Raw genomic sequence first — 23,931 nt, forward strand, 5'->3', positions numbered from 1 at the left:
GAAATCCTAACATTTGTAATATAAACATTTATTCACACTACCTCTGGGGAATGGTGTTTTATTCCTAAATGGTAATGATAAATGATGTGCTCATGTTTCTAGAAAAGAGGAGAAGAGAGTAGAAGGAACACTCTCATTTCCACTGTTACAGGTTGAACTTTGTCCCTTCCCCAAATTCCTCACACTGTATTTGGGGTTAGGAGTTTTATAGGAGTAGTTAAATCAGAACAAAGTCATTAGTATGGGCCCTAATCCAGCATAACCATATCTTTTTAGAAAGAAGAGAATGAGAGGTAGAAAAGTACACAGGAAGAATGCCATGGAAAGATAAAGACAGAACTTGGGGGTGATGTTTCCACAAGCCTTGGGTTGTCATGTATTGCCCGCAAACTTCAGATGCTGGGGAGAAACACGGGCATGTGCTTCCTCACCACCCTGGGAAGAGACCAGTCTGCATCCTGAGCTGGACCTTGCAGCCTCCAGAATTGTGAGACCACAAATGTTTGTTGTTCAGATCACTCCTGTGTGGTTGTTATGACAGTCCTAAGAAATGGGTGTACTCTTCCAAGGATGGAAGAAACAGCTTCTTGTTGAGGGAACACTGTCCGCAACACCCACAGTTAACACTGGGTTCTCTTGTGCTGCCCACCAATTCCTGTCACCAAGAGGACCATGTGTTGGTCTCTCAGGGTTTTTGTCTGTGAGGGTCAGCTTCCTCTCCTTCCTTTTGCCCTCTTGCTGGCTCCTCCCTTACTTTAGTGGTAGGAGTATCGTCCTCTGCCTACAGGGAGACTGCTCCGTCTGCCTGTGTGTTAGCTCACAGTGAACTCAACACGGCCACAGTCCTTCAGAGAAAAACAGGACAAGTTTTATGTAGAGATGTCAGCCTGCAACTTGTAGCACAGATCTGGAAAAAAAGGAGGGAGATAATGTAGAGGTATAGACCTGGGAATCTGTGAAATCCTGAATGAGAATTTAGAGAACTTCTCTGTATTCAGTAAGGAAGACAACTGAAGCCTGGAGCCAATACATCACTGTTTAGAGGTTAAAAATGGATAATAAAAAACAAACACAAACTGACATTTTTATCATTCTTTTTAGTGATAGGTACTGGAAAAAGCTAACACATTTAATGTTTAGATGTCAGGTACTCTTCCAACTACTTTCAAATATTTTCTAAACTCTCTCAAAGACTATAATTGGCCTATTATTATCCACATTTCTTAGATGAAGAAACTAAGGGTCTGAGAAGCATCTCAGCAGCAGAGGGCAAGGATGGAAAGCCACATCCTCTGCCTCCAGAGCCTGGGTTTTCCAACACCACAGCTGCTGGTGAGTGAACAGCACTATAAGAAATAATCACCAAGAGGTTAGGTGAGCCTGGATTTATGTATGGAGCTACCCAGTATCCTCATGAAGACTTTGCGAGATAGGTACAAGTAAACAATTTTTCAGACTTAGGCTCAGACAAGTGAAGTAAATGGCCCATTAGTACAAAAACAGTAAATAGCACTGTTCACAGTACATGTGAAAACTGGTGGAACCAAATGAGATCTGGAGTCATGGTAATTACACCTTACCAATGTCCATTGCCAGGCTTGAGTATTAGAATGTGGTTTTGTAAGAGGCCTTCTTTGGGAAAAGACAAATAAAAAGTAAATGGGAACTCTGTACAATTTTTTCAGTATTAGGGGAACTTCTAATACTTCGTAAATACTTAAATAGTTAAAATAGGTAGAATTTTTTAAAAATGTAGCATTCAATTGGTACAAAATTTTCTCTGGCTCTGAAGTACACACAGTTGACCTGGATGACAAACTCACTTTTTAAGAAGCTTGAGAGTAGGAATAAAGCAGTTGAATGAAAAGAGGGAGAAGAATACAGAATACATAATAATAATACAGAAAACATATATAAACCTACAAATGATGGTGACATTCTCTATGCAATTAGACATTTGAAATGCATTCTTAATGCATTCAGAGTGACCCTCCAAAGCTCAGGGGGATCATAAATGTTTTTACACTGTGAGAATTCAGACGTCAGAAAGTTAAGTCACAGGTTTTCAGGGCTAGTCCCAGAAACAACCTTTAGGAATCTGAAGACCCTGCCTTCACATTTTTTTGCCATTTCTATAACACCAGGTTGCCTAGTAGAATGTAAAGAGAGAATTGTCTTACAAGTCATGGAAACATGGATTTCAGGGTTAAATAGACACATGGGAGTCAGACAATTTGGACCTTTGGTTGGGAGAATTAACAGCTCTCAGAGACAAATGGGTTTCATTGCATGTCAGAAGCCACAGACAGTTTTGCAGTGTGAAATGTCCACAAGTAGTGAGGCTGTGGGGCTATTCATTATAATTTATTATAATGTCTTTATCAGGAAATCTGAAGAGAAAAAGGTAGTGGTAGAGTTCAAAAAGGGATCTAGGAGTGATTGGCAGGTAGAGAGGTTGGAAGGATTTGCACCCGGGTCTGTCTTGGAGGGAAGGTGCTGATGGGTGTGTGGAGATGGGACACTCTGGACCCTGAGCTGCTTATAGACATGACTGCTTTTCAGTTTTCCCCTTTGCATCCTAGGGAGGGCTTACCCCAGTGCCAGACACAAAGACTTCCTAAGAATAGATACATGAATCTCGGACTGGCTCTTTTACCAGCCCTAGTGTTACACCCAGCTTCCAATAAACATAGCCTCACTATCATCTGAGAGTGCACAGAAAGGGCTCTGCCTGGAAGAAGCCTGGACATGTTGAGCAGGGAGGGCTTCAGTTTGAGTACTGATCAAACTCAAATTTGCGAACTCCAGCAGGACCTGAGGAGATAGCTGCACACAGCCGTTGAAGTTTTTGGTTGCCTGCTGTTTTTTCTAGACAGCTGTCAAGACTGATAAAACCTGTCATGCTTTCCTGGACTGTGCAGTCATTTAATAGCAAAAAGACATCGCCATAGGAAGCACAGTCAAGAGGCATAACATTTTTGGAGATGGATGGATGGATTCTTTGTTGTGTATCTCCTTACAACAACTTAAATGTTGCTCTATTCCCTGGAGGCGTCCTCGTCCTCATCTACCCCCCAGGAGCTGCTTTGGAAGTCACTTCCTAAGGCAAGTTCACAGTGTTTGATGGGCATTCTGCCACTTAGCAGAAGGAAAGAGAAAAAAGGCAGGAGGTCAGGTGTGGAAATGTAAGGCAGGGTATTAGGTAAGATTTAACAGCAGGGCACTTCAGAATGCCCAAATGTACTTCAGTTTCTAGACCTGTCACAGGAAGTGTTTTTATGTCCTTTTAAATGTCAAAAATAATATTAATTTCAAAAACAACTTGAATGGCAGAGTTAATGGCTTGTTAGATTCAGGTGCCTGAAACAGGATAGAGTAAAAATTAGATAATGCTGTTTTGCCAAACATTTTTTTTTTTTTTTTGCATTGGAATGACAAATATTTTGTTTATCAAAAGAGTTACACAATTCTGTTTTCAAGTTCTCATTATTCAAGGAAGATAAGGCTCAAGAAATAACTTAATGAACTCTCTTGGAAAACATCTACTAGGAAAGCAGACCATGTTTCATAAATAGGATAGGTTCAAGTATAATTAAAAGTCTTAAGGTTGTAGAAACAGAAGTGTAGAGAAATAGTTATGCACCTACATACTGATTCACAGGGCTCTCCTCCAGTGTTTAATGTGTCCTTTTTCTTTCTCACTTTCTCTTTCTTTCTGGACTCCTTCTCCCTCTTTCATTCTGTATGTGTGTGCATTCTTAGGCCTCACCAATTCTCTAATTCTTCTTTGTTTTGATCATTTTATGCACAAATATTTTTTATTTCTATTTTTGGGAATTATTATACTTTCTAAATCTAAAAATTCATGGCATTTGTGAATTCTGAGAAATTATCAGTCATCATCCCCTTCAAATTTATAATTCTGCATTCTTTTTTATTCTCTTCATGGAAATATCTGATTATTATGTTACGACTTTTCATCTCTCTCTCTTACATTTTCATATTTTTTTCATTTCTCTGACCCTCTCTGAAGCATACCATTTCATTTCTTCCCAATTTGATCTCGTAACTTATTATCATTATTTTTTAGTTGTCTAATCTTAATGCAACAAAAATAGTTTCCCTACTTGTGTAACTTTGCATCGTGAAAGCATGTTTGCGAAGGTTTAATGTGGGTATCCTGAGGGACATAGATTTCAATTTGTTCTTCTAAAGGGGATTTGCTTATACATGTCTTAGGGTACCTCTGAGTTTATTTGGCATCTTGATCCTTTAATATTCAGGAAGATGTTTTTTGATCTCAATCAGTTCTAAGGTCCAGGCTGAAATACCAGTCTTCTTCAATGATTAATTTTGCATATAAAAGAATATCTTCTAGTTGACCCTTTCACTGACGGTGTAGTACTTGAAAGATACTATGTATTTGTGTGTTTTATGAAAGACTGAAAGACTGGGACATAGTATGTCCAACTGTATATTTTATTCTGTCTTCTATATGGAACTTAAATCCCTACTCCAATTTGACAAAATTGATAAATTTCCTCAAAAACCTATAACTTCAGCCACTACTTAATATATTTTTTTCTTTAATTTTTGCAAACCTGAGGATTTTCTTCAGTTTTGAGAATTCATGAGTGATTTTAAAAAGATGTTTACTTGCTGTAAACTTGCAACTGCTGTAAAAAATAAAATCTATTGAAAAATTTTACAGTGCTTAGCCAGAATATTTGAAGTGTGTATGCCTGTGTATGTGTGGTCAAATTAATTGCAGAATGTTATTTCTGAGGATGATTAGTTGGTGATATTACTAGAATTAGCAGTTCTTCAAATGTTTTGAATGAAAAAACAAATAGAAATTTTTGAATAAACGGTAAAAGAGATACTTTATAGAAGCTATAATGAATAAGAAGTCCATTAATTTTCCTTCAACAAGAATTGACAAATGCTACAATGAATTTTGATCCAACAAATGCATGGATCTTACAGTTGTGAATGATTTATTAACATTAGAGTTGTTTTAAATAATAATTGCCATTTTTTTGATGATAAAAATTATCTAAATCAATTTCAACATTTTTTATATTTTTCTTTGTTTTAATCTCAATATATAATGAGTTTATAATATAAGTGAACTAGCTTCAAAAAATCTTTGCTTTCATAATGGGAATGCTTCCAGTTTTCAACTTTGCTTCACATAAAACATCCCATTGTGAGTTCCATAAAGAATTGCTTATCCCCACTCACTCCCAATTAAATTTCAGGAAAAAAATAGTAAAAAAATCTGAAGCCTTTGAAGTCACTTGGAGAACCACCCAAACAGAGTGTGTGTGTGTGAGTGTGTGTACATATATACACAAGCACACACACACACATATATATATATATATACATCTTTCTTTCTGATTTCTTTTTTGCTAATAAATGTAAAATAATAATAATTCTCTGTCCAAAGTCTATGAATAAACTGGGATAAACTGTGTTGTAAGACAGAATATGGGAGGCATTTCCCTTGAGGCATTGATTTAATTATCATAATTCATTGGCTGGGTGTTACATCTGTCAGTTTAGAAAAGACCTTGGAATAGAGTCCAAGTGAGAGAATTACTTTGTTTTAATTTCTTTTCACAGATTGCAAAATCCATGCTGAGTACTCTTAATGGTGGAATGATACCATTTTTTGGTAAATTAGTCTCCTTCAAATCTAGGAGTATGCAATGTCTTAGAGATAATTTGATACGAATAAGTGAAGGTTTTAGTCCAGATATTATCAGCTGTCATTTACATTTAGATGTTCCCTTTTTATCTACTCATTCATTTATTTCTTCATTCAAGCATTTTTAGTTCTTTCTCTGGGGCAAAAAATGCTCAAAAACAGAATAAATAGGAAAAATTTTACTCTTGAAGCAAGTGAATTTTGAACTCACTATAGTATGGTTTATACAACATATGGGAGTATTTATAAATGGTTGGGCTCCATGCCTATGCTTTACCTAATTACCCTATGAGATTGAGTTCAGTATAGAATTTTTTCGTCTTAAAAATTCTGTATTAGCTAAATTGGGATCAGCTGAGAAGTCACTTAGAGAACCACTCCAACAGTATAGACTTTGCTCCATCATTAGTATTACCTACTGTGGGGGCCAGGGAGTCTTTAGTAAAGCCCTGCAGTTAGTCATTGGCAGTCTCTGCCCTTATCTTGCCATTTTCCCTCATGGCCTTATTTACTATAGTGATAAGGACGTGGATTCTGGAGACCTGTCTGGGTTCAAGTCCAACTTCTTTTGCTTCCTCAAATCACTTACCCTCTCTGTGTTTCAGTTTATTAAGTGGGATAAAAATATTTTCTAGCACATAGATTTGGTGTGAAGTGAACGAACTAATAGATTCCAGTGTCTGGTTGGCAACATGGTAAAAGTTACACAAGTGCTGACTAATGTAATGCCACCCTGTCTGTTTTGCTTTCATGTTCCTTTGATCTATGTGGCACTTGAATATAGAAGCACTACCTGTAAGTTGAAATCTAAAAACATGCTCACAGGGAACAGGGGAGATAGTAAATACAGAAGTGACAGAATTTTAAACAATCCTGTTTTTTTTTTTTAATCTTTCTACACATTTCTATTGATTCACTATAGTTGTACTTAATGATGGGATTTGTTATTACATATTTGCACATGAACAATATGACAATATAATTTGACCACTTTCACTCCCCAGCACTTTTCCCTTCATTCCCTGCCTCCCATCCCTTGCTCCCTTTCCTCTAATGATCTCCCATTAATTTTTATGAAATTCTCCCCCACCTTTCTTTTCCTTTTTCCACTCTATATTCCACATATGAGAGAAAACATAGCAACCTTTGACCTGAATTTGCCTTGTTTCATTTAATATCATGATCTTCATTTCCATTCATTTTCTTGCATGTGACATAATTTCATTTTATCTTTCCTATGAGTGAAGAAAACTCCACTGATTATGTATATCACATTTTCTCTATTCATCCATCAATGGATACCTAGACTGGTTCCATAGCTTAGTTATTGTGAATTTTGTTGCTATAAACATGGTCATGCATGTATCGCTGTAATAAAATGCCTTTAATTCTTCAGGATAAATACCAAGAAGTGGTATAGCTAGGTCATATATCCATGCCTAGTCTATTGAGGAACCTCCATACTGATTTCCTTAAAGCACACACAAGAGAAGTTTCTGCTTTCCACATTAAAAATCAGAGCACATTTGATTTTTACAGAAAGAGAGTGGGGTGAGGCATATCTTTAGGTTGGAGGAGGATGATCTAAGTCCAGAAAATATTTAAAATAAGAAACTGGTCTAATAATGTATCATTTTATCCCTTCAGGAATTAATTTTTGAAGACACCCTAGGTGCTGAATTTTGGGTATACAAAGTTGAATTAGAAAGGTTTTCTGTCATGTTGTACTTCATAGCACAAGAGTGGGATGAGGGAGAAACAGATATACATCAATGAATAATCATAAGTGATGTAAAGAAGGAAAGAAGAGGGAAAACTCAAATTTGGTTAGAGGAACATGAATTTTAGAAGAGTCTTGACTGAATTGACCAAAGTGAACCTGGTTTTTAGAGATAAGAACTTTATACATAAGAATCATGGAGGGCTGGAGTTATAGCTCAGTGGTAGAGCACTTGCCTAGCACGTGTGAGGCACTGGGTTTGATCCTCAGCACCAAATAAAAATAAATAAATAAAATAAAGGCCTTGTGTTCATTTAAAATTAAAAAAATATGTATTTTAAAAAATCATGAAGGAAAGTTGAAAAGGATAATCCAAACAGAAAAGAACATTTGAAAAAGTTTCAGAATTTGAAATAGTATGCTAAGTTTTGGAGTGGTAAAAGATGTAAATTATGTGAATCAGAGCAAATTCCTTATGTATGTGTATGACAAATTTTGACTTCGTGTCATTTTACACATCTCGCTCTTTCTTTAAAACAAGTCTTCATTGCAAACTAATGTGGTAGAAAATAATATTCTCCAAAAGTATAAAAGGGCATGATAAGATTCATAGTTGAACAGAATGGTTTGTATTATTAATAAATGGTAGATATATATTCTTAGCTTATTGTCACTGTGACAAATACCTGAGAAAATCAACTTAAAGAAGGAAAGATTTACTTTGGATCATGGTTTCAAAGGTTTCAGTCCATGGTTGGCTGGCTCCATTGTCTCTGGTCTTGTGGTGAAGTAGCACACCAAGGACAAAAGGCACGGCAGAAGAAAGTCACTTACCTAATGGTGGCAAGGAAACAGAGAGAGAAAGGAAGGAGCCAGAAGACAAGATAAAGTTCCCAAGGACATGCCCTCCAAAGACCCATTCCCTCAAGCTAGGTTCCATTTCTTAAAATTTTCCACTCTCAAACCAATAATCTATTCAGATATGAGTCCCTCAATGGATTAATTTGCTGATGAGGTCAGAGACTTCAAAATGCAATCACTTGTGGCTGCATTACTATAGTATACTAGTTTCGAGTCCTTTGTGTATAAACTTAGGAGTGGGATAACTGGGTCAAAAGGTGGGTCCATTCCAAGTTTTGTGAGGATTCTTCACACTGCTTTCCAGAGTGACTGCACCAATTTGCAACTCCACCAGCCAAGTAAGAGTGTGGCTTTATCCCCACATCCATGCCAACATCTATTATTGTTTGTATTCTTTGTTTTTATTATTATTATTTTTATTTAGTTTTTAATTTTTTACAGACTGCATTTTGATTCATTGTACACAAATGGGATACATAATTTTGTTTCTATGGTTGTACACAATGCAGATTCATACCATTCGTGTAATCATACATGCACATAGGGCAATGATGTCTGTCTCATTCCATCATTTTTCATACTCCCCACACTCTCATTTTCTTCTACATATTCTAAAGTTCCCCCATTATTCTTTCATTCCCCACCCCCACCCCATTATATATCATCCTCCACTTATCAGGGAAAACATTCAGCCTTTGGTTTTTTGGGCTTGGCTTATTTCACTTTGTATGATATTCTCCAACTCCATCCATTTACTTGCAAATGCCATAATATTATTCTTCTTTATGGCTGAATAGTATTCCATTATGTATATATACCACAGTTTATTTATCCATTCATCTGTTGAAGGGCATCTAGGTTAGTTCCACAATCTAGCTATTGTGAACTGAGTTGGTATAAACCTTGATGTGGCTGTGTTACTGTAGTTTGCTGATTTTAGGTCCTTTGGGTATAAACTGAGAAATGGTATAACTGGATCAAAAGGTTTTCTTAGGATTCTCCATACTGCTTTCCAGAGCAGCTGCACCAATTTGCAACTCCAACAGCAATGTAAAAGTGTGCCTTTTTCCCCACATCCACGCCAACATCTATTATTGTTTGTGTTCTTGATAAAAGCCATTCTAATTGGAGTAAGATGAAATCTTAGAGTTGTTTTAATTTGCATTTCTCTAATTAGTAGAGATGTTGAACACTTTATCATACACTTATTAATTGTCTGTGTGTCTTCTTCTGTAAAGTTTCTGAACAGTTACTTGGCCCATTTATTGATTGGGTTCTTTGTATTTTTGTTGTAAAGTTTTATAAGTTCTTTATAAATTTTGAAGATAAGTGCTCTATCTGAAGTGCATATGGAAAAGATTTTCTCCCACTCTGTAGGCTCTCTCTTCACATTCTTGATTGTATCCTTTGCTAAGAAAAAACTTTTTAGTTTGAGTCCATCCCATTTATTGATTCTTGCTTTGATTTCTTGTGCTTTGGGAGTCTTATTGAGGAAGTCTGATCCTAAGCCAACATGATGAAGATTTTGGCCTACTTTGTCTTCTATTAGGTGCAGGGTCTCTGATCTAATTCCTATGACTTTGATCCATTTTGAGTTGAGTTTTGTTCTGGGTGAAAGGTAGAGGTTTAATTTCATTTTACTGCATATAGATTTTCAGTTTTGCCAGCACCATTTGTTGAACAGGCTATCTTTTCTCCATTGTATGTTTTTGGCTCCTTTGTCTGTTATGAGGTGACTGTATTAATGTGGGTTTGTCTCTGTATCTTCTATTCTGTACCACTGGTCTGCCTGTCTATTTTGGTGCCAATACCATGCTATTTTTGTTACGATTGCTCTGTAATATAGTTTAATGTCTGGTATTGTGATACCTCCTGTTTCACTTTTTCTATTCAGAATTGTTTTGGCTATTTGAGGTCTCTTGTTCTTCCAGATGAAGTTCATGATTGCTTTCTCTATTTCAATGAGGAATGTCATTGGGATTTTAGTTGGAATTGCATTGAATCTGTATAGATCTGTATAGTGCCTTTGGTAGAATGGCCATTTTGACAATGTTAATTCTGCCTATCCAAGAATATGGGAGGTCTTTCCATCTTCTAAGATTTTCTTCAATTTCTTTCTTTAATGTTCTGTAGTTTTCATTGTAGAGGTTTTTCACCTCTTTTGTTATATTAATTCCTAAGTATTTTATTTTTTTCTGAGGCTTCTGTGAATGGAGTGGTTTTCCTAATTTCTCTTTCAGAGGGTCATCACTTATGAATAGAAATGCATTAGATTTACACATATTGATTTTATATCCTGCTACTTTGCTGAATTCATTTATTAGTTCTAGAAGTTTTCTAGTGGAGTTTTTTGGATCTTCTAAATATAGGATCATGTCATCAGCAAATAGTGACAGCTTTAGTTTTTCTTTTCCTATTTGTATCCCTTTAATTTCTTTGGTCTATCTAATTGCTCTGACTAGAGTCTCAAGGACGATGTTGAATAGAAGTGGTAAAAGAAGGCATCCCTGCCTTGTTCCAGTTTTTAGAGGAAATGCTTTCAGTTTTTCTCCATTAAGAATGATGTTGGCTGTGGGCTTAGCATAGATAGCCTTTACAATGTTGAGGTATGTTCCTACGAGTTGGCGCTGAGCTCGCCCCCAACACCGAGGTCAGAGTCAGTGGTGAGACCGCCTTCCACACCAAGGTTGATTAGGCACCGAGCCTGCCTGCCCGCCTGCCACCCCTACTGCTGAGGGACACTGCACCTGCCTTTGTGCTGACTCAGTGCATCCTCGCTGGGGCTCCCCAGCTCCTTTGGATGCTGGTGCAGGCACTTTGAATTATTCCTGAGGGCGTGGCCATCACATTGGAAGGACGACTCCCTTCCTGAGACACCTACAGGAGACTGGAGGCCCTTTGACAGGTACCCCTATTTACTCACTTATATCCTACACCCTTTCCCCATTCTCTTGTTCACACTAGAAATATTGAAAATAGTAATTGAACTGACCCTGTTTATTTTAAAAATGTTAAAGTCTTTATAGGGGCTATCTGGTTCGGGGCTGCATTTTCTCTGTATTGGGTGCTACTGGTATTGATCTCCCCTTCAAGGGAGAGGTAGCGGAAAACTGCAGGGTCATAATAGGACTGCAGGGGGCAAACTTCAGTATCTCTGATCTTCACTGATAGAGGGGAATATACAGAAACAATGAAAAAACAGGGAAAGAAAGTGTTATAACAAATCAAGATGCTATTGTGGTAGAGTCCAATGACAGCATGGCAGTAGAAATGACAGAAAAAGAGTTTAGAATATGCATGATTAAAATGATCCGTGAAGGAAAAGATGAGATAAGAGAGCAAATGCAGGCAATGCAAGACCATTCCCGTAGACAATTTAAAGAGAAAATGCAAGAAGCAAAAGAACACTTCAATAAGAGATTGAGATTCTGAAACAAACAAACAAACAAACAAACAAACAGAAATACTTGAAATGAAAGAAATGATAAATCAAATTAAAAATTCAATAGAAAGCATCACCAACAGAATAGACCTTATGGAAAACAGAATCTCAGACAATGAAGACAAAATATTAAATATTGAAAATAAAATTGAACAAACTGAGAAAATGTTAAGAAGTCATGGACAGAACCTCCAAGAATTATGGGATATCATGAAAAGACCAAATTTAAGAACTATTGGGATTGAGGAAGGCACAGAGATACAAATCAAAGGCATGAACAACCTGTTCAATGAAATAATATCAGAAAATTTCCCAAAGCTGAAAAATGAAATGGAAAATCAAATACAAGAGGCTTAAAGAACATCAGGTGCACAAAACTACAACAGATCCACACCAAGACACATTATAATGAAAATTACTCACCTTCAAAATAAAGACAGGGTTTTAAAGGCTGCTAGAGAAAAGCATCACATTACATATAAAGGGAAACCAATATGGATATCAGCAGATTTCTCAGCCCAGACTCTAAAAGCAAGAAGGGCCTGGAACAATATATTTCAAGCTCTGAAAGAACATAGATGCCAACCAAGAATCCTATACCCAGCAAAACTAACCTTCAGATTTGACAATGAAATAAAATCTTTCCATGATAAACAAAAGTTAAAAGAATTTACAAATAGAAAACTTCCCCTACAAAACATTCTCAGCAAAATATTTTGTGAGGAGGAAGTGAAAAACAATACAAGTCAGCAAAGGGAGGAACTACCCTAAAGGAAAAGCCAATCACAGGACAATTAAAAAACCAAAAATAAGCCCAAATGAGCAGGAATACAAATCATATCTCAAGAATAACCTAGAATGTCAATGGTCTAAATTCAATAATCAAAAGACATAGACTAGCAGATTGGATTAAAAAGAAAGACCCAACAATATGCTGCCTTCAAGAGACCCATCTCATAGAAAAAGACATCCACAGACTAAAGGTGAAAGGATGGGGAAAAACATACCATGAACATGGACCCAGTAAAAAAGCAGGGGTCTCCGTCCTCATATCAGATAAAGTGAACTTCAAACCTAAGTTAGTCAGAAGGGATAGAGAAGGACGTTTCATATGGATTAAGGGAAGCATAAAACAGCAAGATATAACACTTTTAAATATTTATGCCCCAAACAATGGAGCATCTACATATATCAAACAAAGCCTTCTCAATTTTAAGAACCAAATTGACCAAAACACATTAATAGTGAGGGACTTTAACACACCACTCTCACCACTGGATAGATCCTGCAATCAAAAACTGAACTTAGAAACTATAGAACTAAATAATACAATCAATGATACAGACCTAATGGATATTTACAGAGTATTTCATCCATCATCGAGCAAATATACTTTCTTCTCAGCAGCTCATGGATCCTTCTCCAAAATAGACCATATTGTATGCCACAAAAAAGCCATTAGTAAATACAAAAAAATAGAGATCCTACCCTGTATCCTATCAGACCATAATGGAATACAATTAGAAATGAATGATAAAATAACAAACAAAAACTACTCATATACCTGGGGACTAAATAATATGCTATTGGATGATGCAATGATAACAGAAGACATCAGGGAAGAAATAAAAAAAATTCTTAGAAGTAAATAAGAACAATGACATAACATATCAAAACCTGTGGAACACTCTGAAAGCAGTACTAAGAGAAAAGTTCATTGCATTGAGCTCATATATTAAAAAGATAAAAAGTCAACATCTAAATGACCTAACATTTCACCTCAAAGCCCTAGAAAAAGAAGAACAGATCAACACCAAAAATAGTAGAAGACAAATAATTAAAATCAGAGCTGAAAATAATTCAAAAAATTGACAAAACAAAAAGTTGGTTCTTTAAAATAATAAACAAAATTGATAAACCCCTAGTTCATCAAAATTGAAAAACCCCTAATGAAGAAAAGGAGAGAAAAAAATCAAATTACTAGAATTTGTGATGAAAATGGAAAGATCATGACAGACACCATTGAAATACATAACGTAATTAGAAGCTACTTTGAAAATCTACACTCCAACAAAATAGAAAATATCGAGGACATCAACAAATTTTTAGAGACATATGATCCTCCCAAACTGAATCAGAAAGACATATACAATCTAAACAGATCAATTTCAAGCAATGAAATAGAAGAAGCCATCAAAAGCCTATCAACCAAGAAAAACCCAGGACCAGATGGATTCTCAGCCGAATTCTACAAGACCTTTAAAGAAGTACTGATACCAATACTCCTCAAAGTGTTTCAGGAAATAGAAAAGGAGGGAACCCTTCCAAATTCATTCTATGAGGCTAGCATCACTCTTATACCAAAACCAGACAAAGACACATCAAAGAAAGAAAACTTTAGACCAATATCCCTGATGAACATAGATGCAAAACTCTTTAACATAATACAGGCAAATTGAATACAAAAATATATTAAAAAGATAGTGCAGCACGATCAAGTGGGGTTTATCCCAGGGATGCAAGGTTGGTTCAACATCCGGAAATCAATAAATGTAATTCACCAAATCAATAGACTTAAAGTTAAGAATCACATGATTATTTCAATTGATGCTGAGAAAGCATTTGATAAAATACCCCTTCATGCACCCCTTCATGCTAAAAACACTAGAAAAAATAGGAATAGTAGGAACATATCTCAACATTGTTTGTATTCTAGATAACAGCCACTCTAATTGGAGTAAGATGAAATCTTAGAGTTGTTTAATTTGCATTTATTTAATTACTAGAGATGTTGAAAACTTTTTCATATATTTATTAATTGCCTGTATAAGTGGAGGATGATATATAATGGGGGTGGGGGGGTGAGAGAAGAGTGGAGGAACTTTAGATCACGTAGAGGGAAATGAGAGGAAGTAGGGTATGAAAAATGGTGGAATGAGACAGACATCATTACCCTATGTACATGTATGATTACACAAATGGTATGAATCTACATTGTGTACAACCATAGAAATGAAAAGATGTATCCCATTTGTGTACAGTGAATCAAAATGCAGTCTGTAAAAATTAAAACAATTAAAAAAACAAGGATTATATACAACATGAAGAAGTTGATATTGCCCAGTTTAAATGTCATGTTGAAAAAGTTGAATAAGAACATGAAAGAAGTTTATAGTAAGTGAAAGAAATGTGAAAGGAGGGAAGAGGCCATTGTTTAAAGGATAAGAGATGGTTTGAACAGCAATCAATTTATTAGGTGTCCTCTGAACCTACCTGCTTAGTCTTTTCCAAGAATCTACGGACCATGGTAGAATCCTCATCCTGCCCAAGACACAGTGTTAAAGTGGGGAAAGGTAGAATTCACTATAAATGCATATTATTTTATAAACTCCCTCTAATGACAAATAATGAAGGTAAAGATTACAAAGACCAATGATATTCTTTTAATTCCATCTCCTCTCTATATATCTGGGTACGAATATTTATTTCCACTTTCCCTTTAAGTTAAAAATATCTTTAAATTTAAAAGTTAAAAATGGGTTCTATTATCTACAAATTATTCACTTTGCCTTTAAATTATTTGTGGAAAATTTTCCAAACAGATTAAGACTGTTTTATACAATTTAGTCGTGATACATTAAAAACATTTGGCAAAATGTTTGGCTTTGGATAAGCTTTCCCCCTCCCATTCCCTGATCTAGTAAACCAGGACTCTTAATTCTTTTTCTCACATAGCATTTTATGTACTTAGAGGAAATCTCCACTAACCTAAATGAATTTGACAAATGGATTTAGCAGATGAACAGATGCATTTAAAGAATAACAGATGGGTCTCCATTTTCTTAGGTGAGATGATCTATATCCATTTTATCAAGTTACAAGGATAATAGACTATCAAGCTCAAATGATACACAAAGAACTAGAAAATATTGATAGCTTTATGCCATAGATTAAGTGGACCTTAATGTTTATTAAGCTTAAAATATACATTGGGGGTATGTGAGAATGTTTCCTTTGTTGGTAAAAATTGTATTTAATATGAGAAGCAAGCATCCAAAACAATTGATATTTTCAAAATATGTCTTAAACTATAAAAAGATAAATTTGCACACTCTCGCCTTAATTGAAGATGTGTGATCTTTGTGGGGTTAGGCATGAATTATTTATAAACATAAAATTAAGGGGATTTACTTTAAAAAATCTGAGCTGACTTGCTTAAAAGAAAGCAATGCCAGAGGTAGGGCTATAACCAAGGTCTTTGAATTATTTTGCATACTATTTATATTCTCACTTCTTCCTTCCAAATGTAGTAGTTCTAGTAAAAAAAAAAAAAAAGGATAAACAAGAGTTCATATATGAATTAACACTGCCTATGAACTTCCCCTACATCAACTGTAATACTAAATTTCTGGTTCTCTGTCCCACCACCTGCTCCCATTATTGCTTGTCAAAACATGAAATTTATACTTTTCCATCTCATTAAAACTTTCCAAGTTTATTTTCCATTTTCTTATTATTTTGAGATGATTTCATTCTACCTTTAGTGATAAAAATGGCACTATGTAAAATAATTAATTTGAGTATTTGAAATTTAATGTCAAAAAGGTGCCAAGCACTAATATCTATAAGGGACAGGAAGATTTTCACAATGACACTTTTTTCAATTTATATTTAATTTATAATTAAGATTTTTGAAGTATTTGTGTATTTTAACCAGTATTGTTTTCACCAATACCATAAAGAAAATATATTAATAAAATACATTATTGAATATATATATAAAATATAATATTATATATAAACATATATATATATAATATATATAAAACTGTCTTATCTACATCCTAACTTTGGTTTGGAGGGTTTCTTGGCTAACCTTTGCATGAGTTAAAATAATGATAGATACTATAACAAAACAATAAATCTCAGTATCTTAACAAATAAAAATGTCTTGGTTGTCTATAACTATGTAAGAAAAATAATTGCATAACATTGAGTTTTCAACACTGATAAAATTCCTTGCTATTCTGTAGGTCAAATATTTGAGATCTCTGATGAAAAGTCTCATGTCTTCTCTACATGGCACTCCCTGAGACAGTCTGGCTAGAGGATTTGGAATGGAACAGTATGCTTACTCACTTTGGTTGCTAGAACAAAATACCATGAACTATGATGCCTACACACAACAAAACACATATTTCACACAGTTATGAAGGTTAGGAAGTCCAAGATCAAAATACTGGCAGATTTATTATGTGATGATTGCACATTTTCTGGTTCATAGATGACAGTCTTTTTCTTGTGTTCTCATTTTTCTGAAGGAGCAAGAGAATCCTGTGAGATTTATTTTTAAAGGACACAAATCCAGTTCAGGAGAACTCCACCCTCAAGCTTGGTTACTTCCTAAACACTCACCTCCTAATACAATCACACCAAGGTTAGGTTTCACTATGCAAAACTTTGGGGCACACATAGATAGGCTATTCATATTTTGTGGCCCTGACTTTAGCTACCAGATAGAGCATCCCATTTCTCATTCTTGTGGCTTCTCTCTCCACATGGTCTCTCATTATTCCGTGGTCTAGCTCATTTATCTTTTTCAAGATCCTTGACTTCCAGGAGGGCAAAAAACGGAGCAACTGGTTTTAAAGTTTACTTCCAAAATCAGAGAACTTTGACATAAAACATACTTTTACTTTCTACTGACCAAAAATAGTGACAGAATCAGTTGAGATTCACATGGAAAGAAAACAGATTCTTGCTCTTAATGGAAGAAGTGACAACGTCCTATTGCAAAAGGCATACAGAGTATTAGAAATGAGGAAAATTCTCAATTAAATAATCCGCTTTCAGAAGAAGGAAACTAAAAGAAGGACACAATTCAGCACAAAGAAGGAGATGGTAAAGATCAGAAAAGAATAAACTGGAAGTAGGAATGTGTTTCAGTCATTTTTTTTTCTTCTGCTTTGACCAGAAAACCTAATAAGAACAATTTGAGAGGCAAAAAATTTTATTTGGGGTCCCAGAGGTCTCAGTCAATAGATGGTCAATTCCATTCTTTAGGACCTGTGATGAGGAAGAACATCACGGCAGAAGTGGATGGTGGAGGAAAGCAGCTCAGGATGTGGATCCAGAAGCAGAAAGAGAGAGAGAGAGAAAGCAATTCTTTCAATAAGAACAAAATACATATGCTAAAGGCATCCTCGGGGATCCACCTTTTCCAGCCATATCCTACCTGCCTACAGTTATCATCCAGTCAAGCTCTATTAGTGAATTAATGCACTGATTAAGTTAAGGTTCTTATAATCCAATTATTTCACCTCTAGACCCTCTTGTCTTGTCTCACATCTCAGCTTTTGGGATACACCTTCCTCACATCCAAACCATAATAATACACACACAAAAAAATCAATAAAGCAATAAAAGTTCTTTGTAAACAAGGATAAGATTGACAAACTTCTTGCAAGTATAAAAAGTAAGAGAGAAGACACAACTGATTTATTATTAGGGGGAAAAAAACAGAAAAGGGTTTCATAACCATTAAAAGAATAAAAAGAAAATATTACAAATAACTTTAACTGTGACAACTTAGAAAAAATTGGCAAATTCATTGAAATCCACAAAGTGTCGAAACTCAACCAAGATGAATTAAGTAATCAGAATAGCCCTAGAATCATAGTAAAATTGAAAATAACTTAAAGCCTCCCCCAAAAATTAACTTCTGGACTAAGATGTTTTCATGGGCAAATCTACCAATCATTTACAGAATTATCACAAGTTTTGCAAAATCTATCAGAAAATAAGGGAAAAGGGAACACTTTGTAACTTACTTTATGAGGCAAGAATTACCAAACACCAGAAAAAAAATATAGAAAATGAAAACTGTAGATCAGTATCTGTCATTAATTTAGACACAAAAGAAATTCCCACAAAATTGGCAAGCCACCTTCAGTAATGTATGAGATAAATTATATACCACATTCAAATTAAATTTTATTCCAAGCATGAAAGGCTGGTTTAACATCCAAAACTGAGTCAATATAATCAATCATATCAATGTGCCAGTATAGCAAACTTATACAGTTTACAAACTGACAATCTGCAACAACTAAACAATGAATGCACTCAGCAAGTTGTGAAGGGAAGGGTATTCCTTCACCTTAATAAAGAACATTCATAAAACAATCAAGAGCTAACATGATGTTGAGAAACTGGATGCTTTATTTCAAGAAAAGACACAAAGCAAAAGTGGTTCTGGTCATTACTCTTATCAGGCACACTAAAATACATAACCATTCCAATAAAATAAGAAAAATAAAATAAATGGTAAGTAGATTGAACAGGAAGACATAAAATTATATATTTGCAAATAAAATAAATTTTTACACAGGACCTCCTAAGAAATGTATACAAATTCCTCCTAGAAGGAGTAAGTGGATTTAGAAAGTTGTACAATGTATGCTTAACATATGAAAGTCATTAATACATATTACAGTGCACTTGTGGGAGCCAAAATTAAGAAACACAATACTACTCTCTACAAGAGAGCATTTCGGTATGCACTTGATAAAATATAGTACCTATGCATGCTGAAAGATACAAAACTAATATTGAAAGAAATCAAATAAAACCTCAAAAAATAGAGAAACATTGTGTTTATGAATTGGAAGCCTAAGGAGGTAAAATGTCAATTTGTCCCTTACTTGTAAGATTAATATAATTCCAATCAAAATTTCCAGTAAAATTTTTGTTGATATACACAAGTTGTTTCTAAAATAAAGACATATGGAAAGGCACAGGCCTTAGATTAGCAAAATCAATCCCAAAAAAGAATATAATTGGAAAAATCACCCTACCTGGCAGTAAGTGTTACTCTACAGCTATAGTAATCAAAACCATACATTATTGTCTGGGGCAGAGTAGAGATCTTAGAAATAGTTCTACACCAATTGGATCAACTGACTATTGATAAAGTTATGAAAAAGCAATTTAATATAGAAAGAACAGACATCTCAACAAATTGTGCTGGAGGAAATAGACTTCCAGAGGTTAGAAAAATAAACCTTGATTTAAATTCCATGCCTTGTATAAAAATCAACTCAAGATTTAAAACATACTTAAATATAAAACAGAAAAGTCTAAAAACTTTTTAGAAAAAAATTTTTAGAAACTATTTGAGACTGAAAGTTTGGGGGAAATTTTTTCATCTTGATAACAAAAGCAAACCTATAAAAGAGAGACTTGATAAATTTAAATTTAACAACATTTTCTTTATAAAAACCTGGAGAAGATGAATACACAATTTGCAGACTGGGAAAATCATTTGCAGCATATATCCACAAAAGGTCTAGTGTTCAAAATATAGAAAGAACTTTCATAATTAAATAACAGACCTTTTGCTAAAGATGATATGCAGGTATTAGATAGTCACTTGGATCATGTTCAATATCATCAACATCCAGGAGAATTAATTAAATTAAAGCCATAATGAGATATTACAATATACCTATCAGAATGATTAAAATAAAAAAAAAATGATGGCAATATCAGATTCTGGTGATAATTCTAACCAGTTGAGAAGATAAAATAGCACAGAAATTATAACAATATTTTGCATTTTCTTAATAAACACTAAGCATATAACTACCAACTAAGCAATTGCTGGACATTCATTACAAAGAAATGAAAACTAATATTCATACAAAAATCTATATGAAATGCTCTACAGTAGGTTTATAAGAGTTTCCTCCAAATTGGAAAAAAACTCAAAAAATCCTTTAGGTTAACCTAAAGAACATTGGCATTACAGAATACTACTCAACTTCCTTCAAAAGGAAGGAGTTATAGATACACCACAAAAATTTGGATTAATTTCTAGGGGATGATACTGAGTAAAAAACAAAAGTCATTGCCAGAAAGTTGTTATATGTTTGATACTATCTGATTTCATCTTATTAAAAACAGTCTTGAAATAACAAAATGTAGAAATAGATTAGTGGGAATAAATTAATGGTTGGCAAAAGTTAGGGATGAAGTTGGGGGAGGGGAGATGTGATAAAGAAAGCATGAAGGATTCCTGTAATGAAAGGATGTGTTCTGAATCCTGACAGTGGTAGGGCGCACGTGAATCTATACACATGATGAAATTTCATACAACCAAGTATGAACACGTGCACACACATATACAGGAATTGAATGAAAACTGGAATAGAATTAAAACCAATATTCACAAATTATATTGTATCAATGTCCTACTTGTACTGTACCATAACTTTGTGAATATTATTATTGGAATCGTAAAGTCTACAAGGAATTTCCCTGTATTATTTCTTACAAATGCTTGTGTATGAACATATGAGAGATGAGAGATGGAAGGGGTCATTGTGATTACCTTCAGAAGCTATCTATAATCAAGTTTCTTATTCTTTCAAAGTCCACAGTGGCCGTGGCCATGCACAAGTGGAAGAGACTCTCAGTATGATTTGAGCTTCTTGCTTCTTGAGTCTTTATCATTTTCAATGCAGAGCTTTAACATGAATCAGTAGTAGCAGACCATCAGCATGATAATAAGACATGTGTGCTAGTGCTCAGGAGTTTTCATAGGCCAGGTCGAGAAATACTCAAATTTGCTTTCCCTTTTCCTATCATTTTGAGAAAATTTCATTCTATATCTAAGGTGATATGATGAATAACAATTTTAGTATCCAAAATTTAATTCTAATGGTATGCCAAGGTTTGTTGAAATGTGAAGTTCAAATAAGCAACATAGTAAGATTTCTCAACATCTATGCTTAATTTAGGATTAAAACATTTGATTTTTAAAAGTATAGTGTTTACTACTCCATTGGAAAGAAATCCATTATTTTCTTAATATAAGGGGAGACAGGAGCTGTAATTTTGCTGAGTCAAAGAAGCTGCAGAAGTTGGAAGTTGTAATGATCAGAGGGTAGTCTCTACAATAACAGTTTTGAGCACAGGTCATGGAGAAGTTTGGGACTAGGGTCATTATTTCTTAGTCTTTTTTTTTTTTATAATATATAGAAACAATTATTTCAAAATAGAAACAATGATTGGACCATCACCTTGTTTTCCCTAGGAATATCTATCATTTGACCCTGAATGCCTATAAAAGTGTCCCAAGTTAGTGCTACCATACTGAAGAGCTACCTATCACATAAGAAGACCCACAGAAAAATTATGCTTCTATATTTGAACAACAAATATAGAAATAAAAATCACAAAATTTCAATGTTGCATTGTATTGAAAAATAGCTGTTAACATGCTAACAAGGCAAACTTGATTTTCTGAAGTACAGAGAACAGTGAACTGCAGTTTACATGCTCATAATAATTACCTGCTAGCATTTGCTTAAATTGAATACAAGAGAAATATGCTATTTATAAAATACATAGTCAAGTGTGCATTCATGTTTTGGGCCCGAGTTTTCTAATATCTGCATTTCCAGCACTCAAATATAATTACATGAATGAGGGGAGGGTTAGAAGAGATTCTGAGGAATGAAATTGATCAAATCATATCGTTATATTGTTGCATGTACACTTATATAATAAAGAATCTCACTTTTATGGATAGTTAAAATGCATGAATAATGTTTTTTAAATTGCATGAATGAATGCTCTAACAGTAATTTTCCAAATGTAAACAAACATAAGAAATTTACATAATTTGGAACTAAAACAAATCCTAACCAGCATGTATTAGGTGAAAATTGCGGTACTTGTATGAAGTTTTAATAATTAATCTTCCATAAAGAATGTCTTTGTATCTCTGAAAGGTGCAGTTTTTGTAAGTCACAGAGTCAGGGAGCATTTCAAGACTCCAAATAGGGAATCCAAAGAAACACACTAATAGTTTGAGGGGAGGGAAAATTCTAATGTATATCTAGTTTAAATGTATAACAATGTTCATTCAACTGCTAAGACTTGGATCTAAAGAGAAGATTTCACTTAGAAAAACAAACTGATAGTCCTGAATTTTGGACTTTTATTCTAAGAGTGTTTTATTCCTCATTTATAATGCCACAGTGGCATAAACACAAAGCAAAAAGCAGGTAGTTATGTAAAATAGGAAAAGTGAAAATTCCCAGCTTTTCAATATTTGCTTCACAGAGCTGAATTTTGTTTTTTAATGTAGTAAATAAATTACTCCTTCCAGAACTGTCCCTCTTCACATATGTCTCAGAATTTCATTATTCAGGGCTGTCCCAAACGATAAGCTAAGTAGTCACATATTTAATAAAATTTGAGATCTGATATCAAAAGACACTATTCTCAAAATAAATTCTCCATCTGTCTTCCAGAGTCTCTAAAATTGTATTATTCCAGATGTATCCTTTACTTACAGGCATTATGCTTCAAAAATCACTTTTAAAATGAAATTAGCACAGAAGGGAATTTTGAATGATATTACTATATCTTTTTAGGTTTTCATCTGTAACTTATAGAATTAGGATTAGTCAAAATCTTTAACAGATCTTTAAAAACCTAAATTTCAGCATAAAAATCCATGAAGCAAGACTGTTAGAAATGTGAGAAATTTGAATGAATCTTGGCCCTTATGAATCAAACAGATGAAGATTGTAGAGAGAACTAGAATAGGAATTTCATATACTGTAATTGATAAATAAAGGTATCAAAGTCTCTACCTCCTAGAGCCCTGTATCAGTTAGCTACTGCTGGCTAACAATCAGGACAAAACTTTAGTTCCATATAAATATAACATTTATTTCTTATGTGTCCTCAAACCACTTGGAGCTATTGTAATCTCATGCATCCCTAGGTTGGTTTGAGGTTGACAAATTTTAACTGAATGGAGCAAAGTTGGCAAATTGAAGCAGGTTTCAAACAGGTCAGTTTCACAGGTCTCTCATCCTCATTGGACCCACAGGCTGGAAGGTGCATCTCCTCCTGGCAATGGTTGCTGCACAATAGGCAAGTGGGTATACCTGATGCTTGCTGAGGCTTCATAATGGAACTGGTTCACTGCTATTCCCATCTGCCATTCATAGACCAAATCAGAGCCCACTCTCAGCTCAAGGCTGAATACAAGTTCAAAAGTGTTGGCACACATACTCTAAACACTTTGATCAAAGGCAGTCGAATGACCAAGTTGGACACCAAATAGGGAAGTAAATTCCTCCAATGAAACTGTGAATTGGAGGTAGGAGTGAAGAT

General features: G+C 34.6%; 1 protein-coding gene across 1 annotated transcript in view; it reads left to right on the forward strand.

Moving 5' to 3' along the window:
* The first annotated feature begins 2,738 nt into the window (after positions 1–2,738).
* Positions 2,739–23,931, forward strand: part of LOC306653008 (uncharacterized protein) — a 97,489-nt gene continuing 76,296 nt past the window's right edge. Inside the window, exons 1-2 of the mRNA XM_079125765.1 lie at positions 2,739–3,105; positions 16,770–16,861. Coding sequence (XP_078981891.1) covers positions 16,816–16,861 — 46 coding nt within the window. The 5' untranslated portion in view covers positions 2,739–3,105; positions 16,770–16,815. The remainder of the gene's footprint in view (positions 3,106–16,769; positions 16,862–23,931) is intronic.

This window comes from Sciurus vulgaris, assembly GCF_902686455.1.
Source record: "Sciurus vulgaris genome assembly, chromosome: 2".
In the NCBI taxonomy this organism is placed as follows: domain Eukaryota; kingdom Metazoa; phylum Chordata; class Mammalia; order Rodentia; family Sciuridae; genus Sciurus; species Sciurus vulgaris.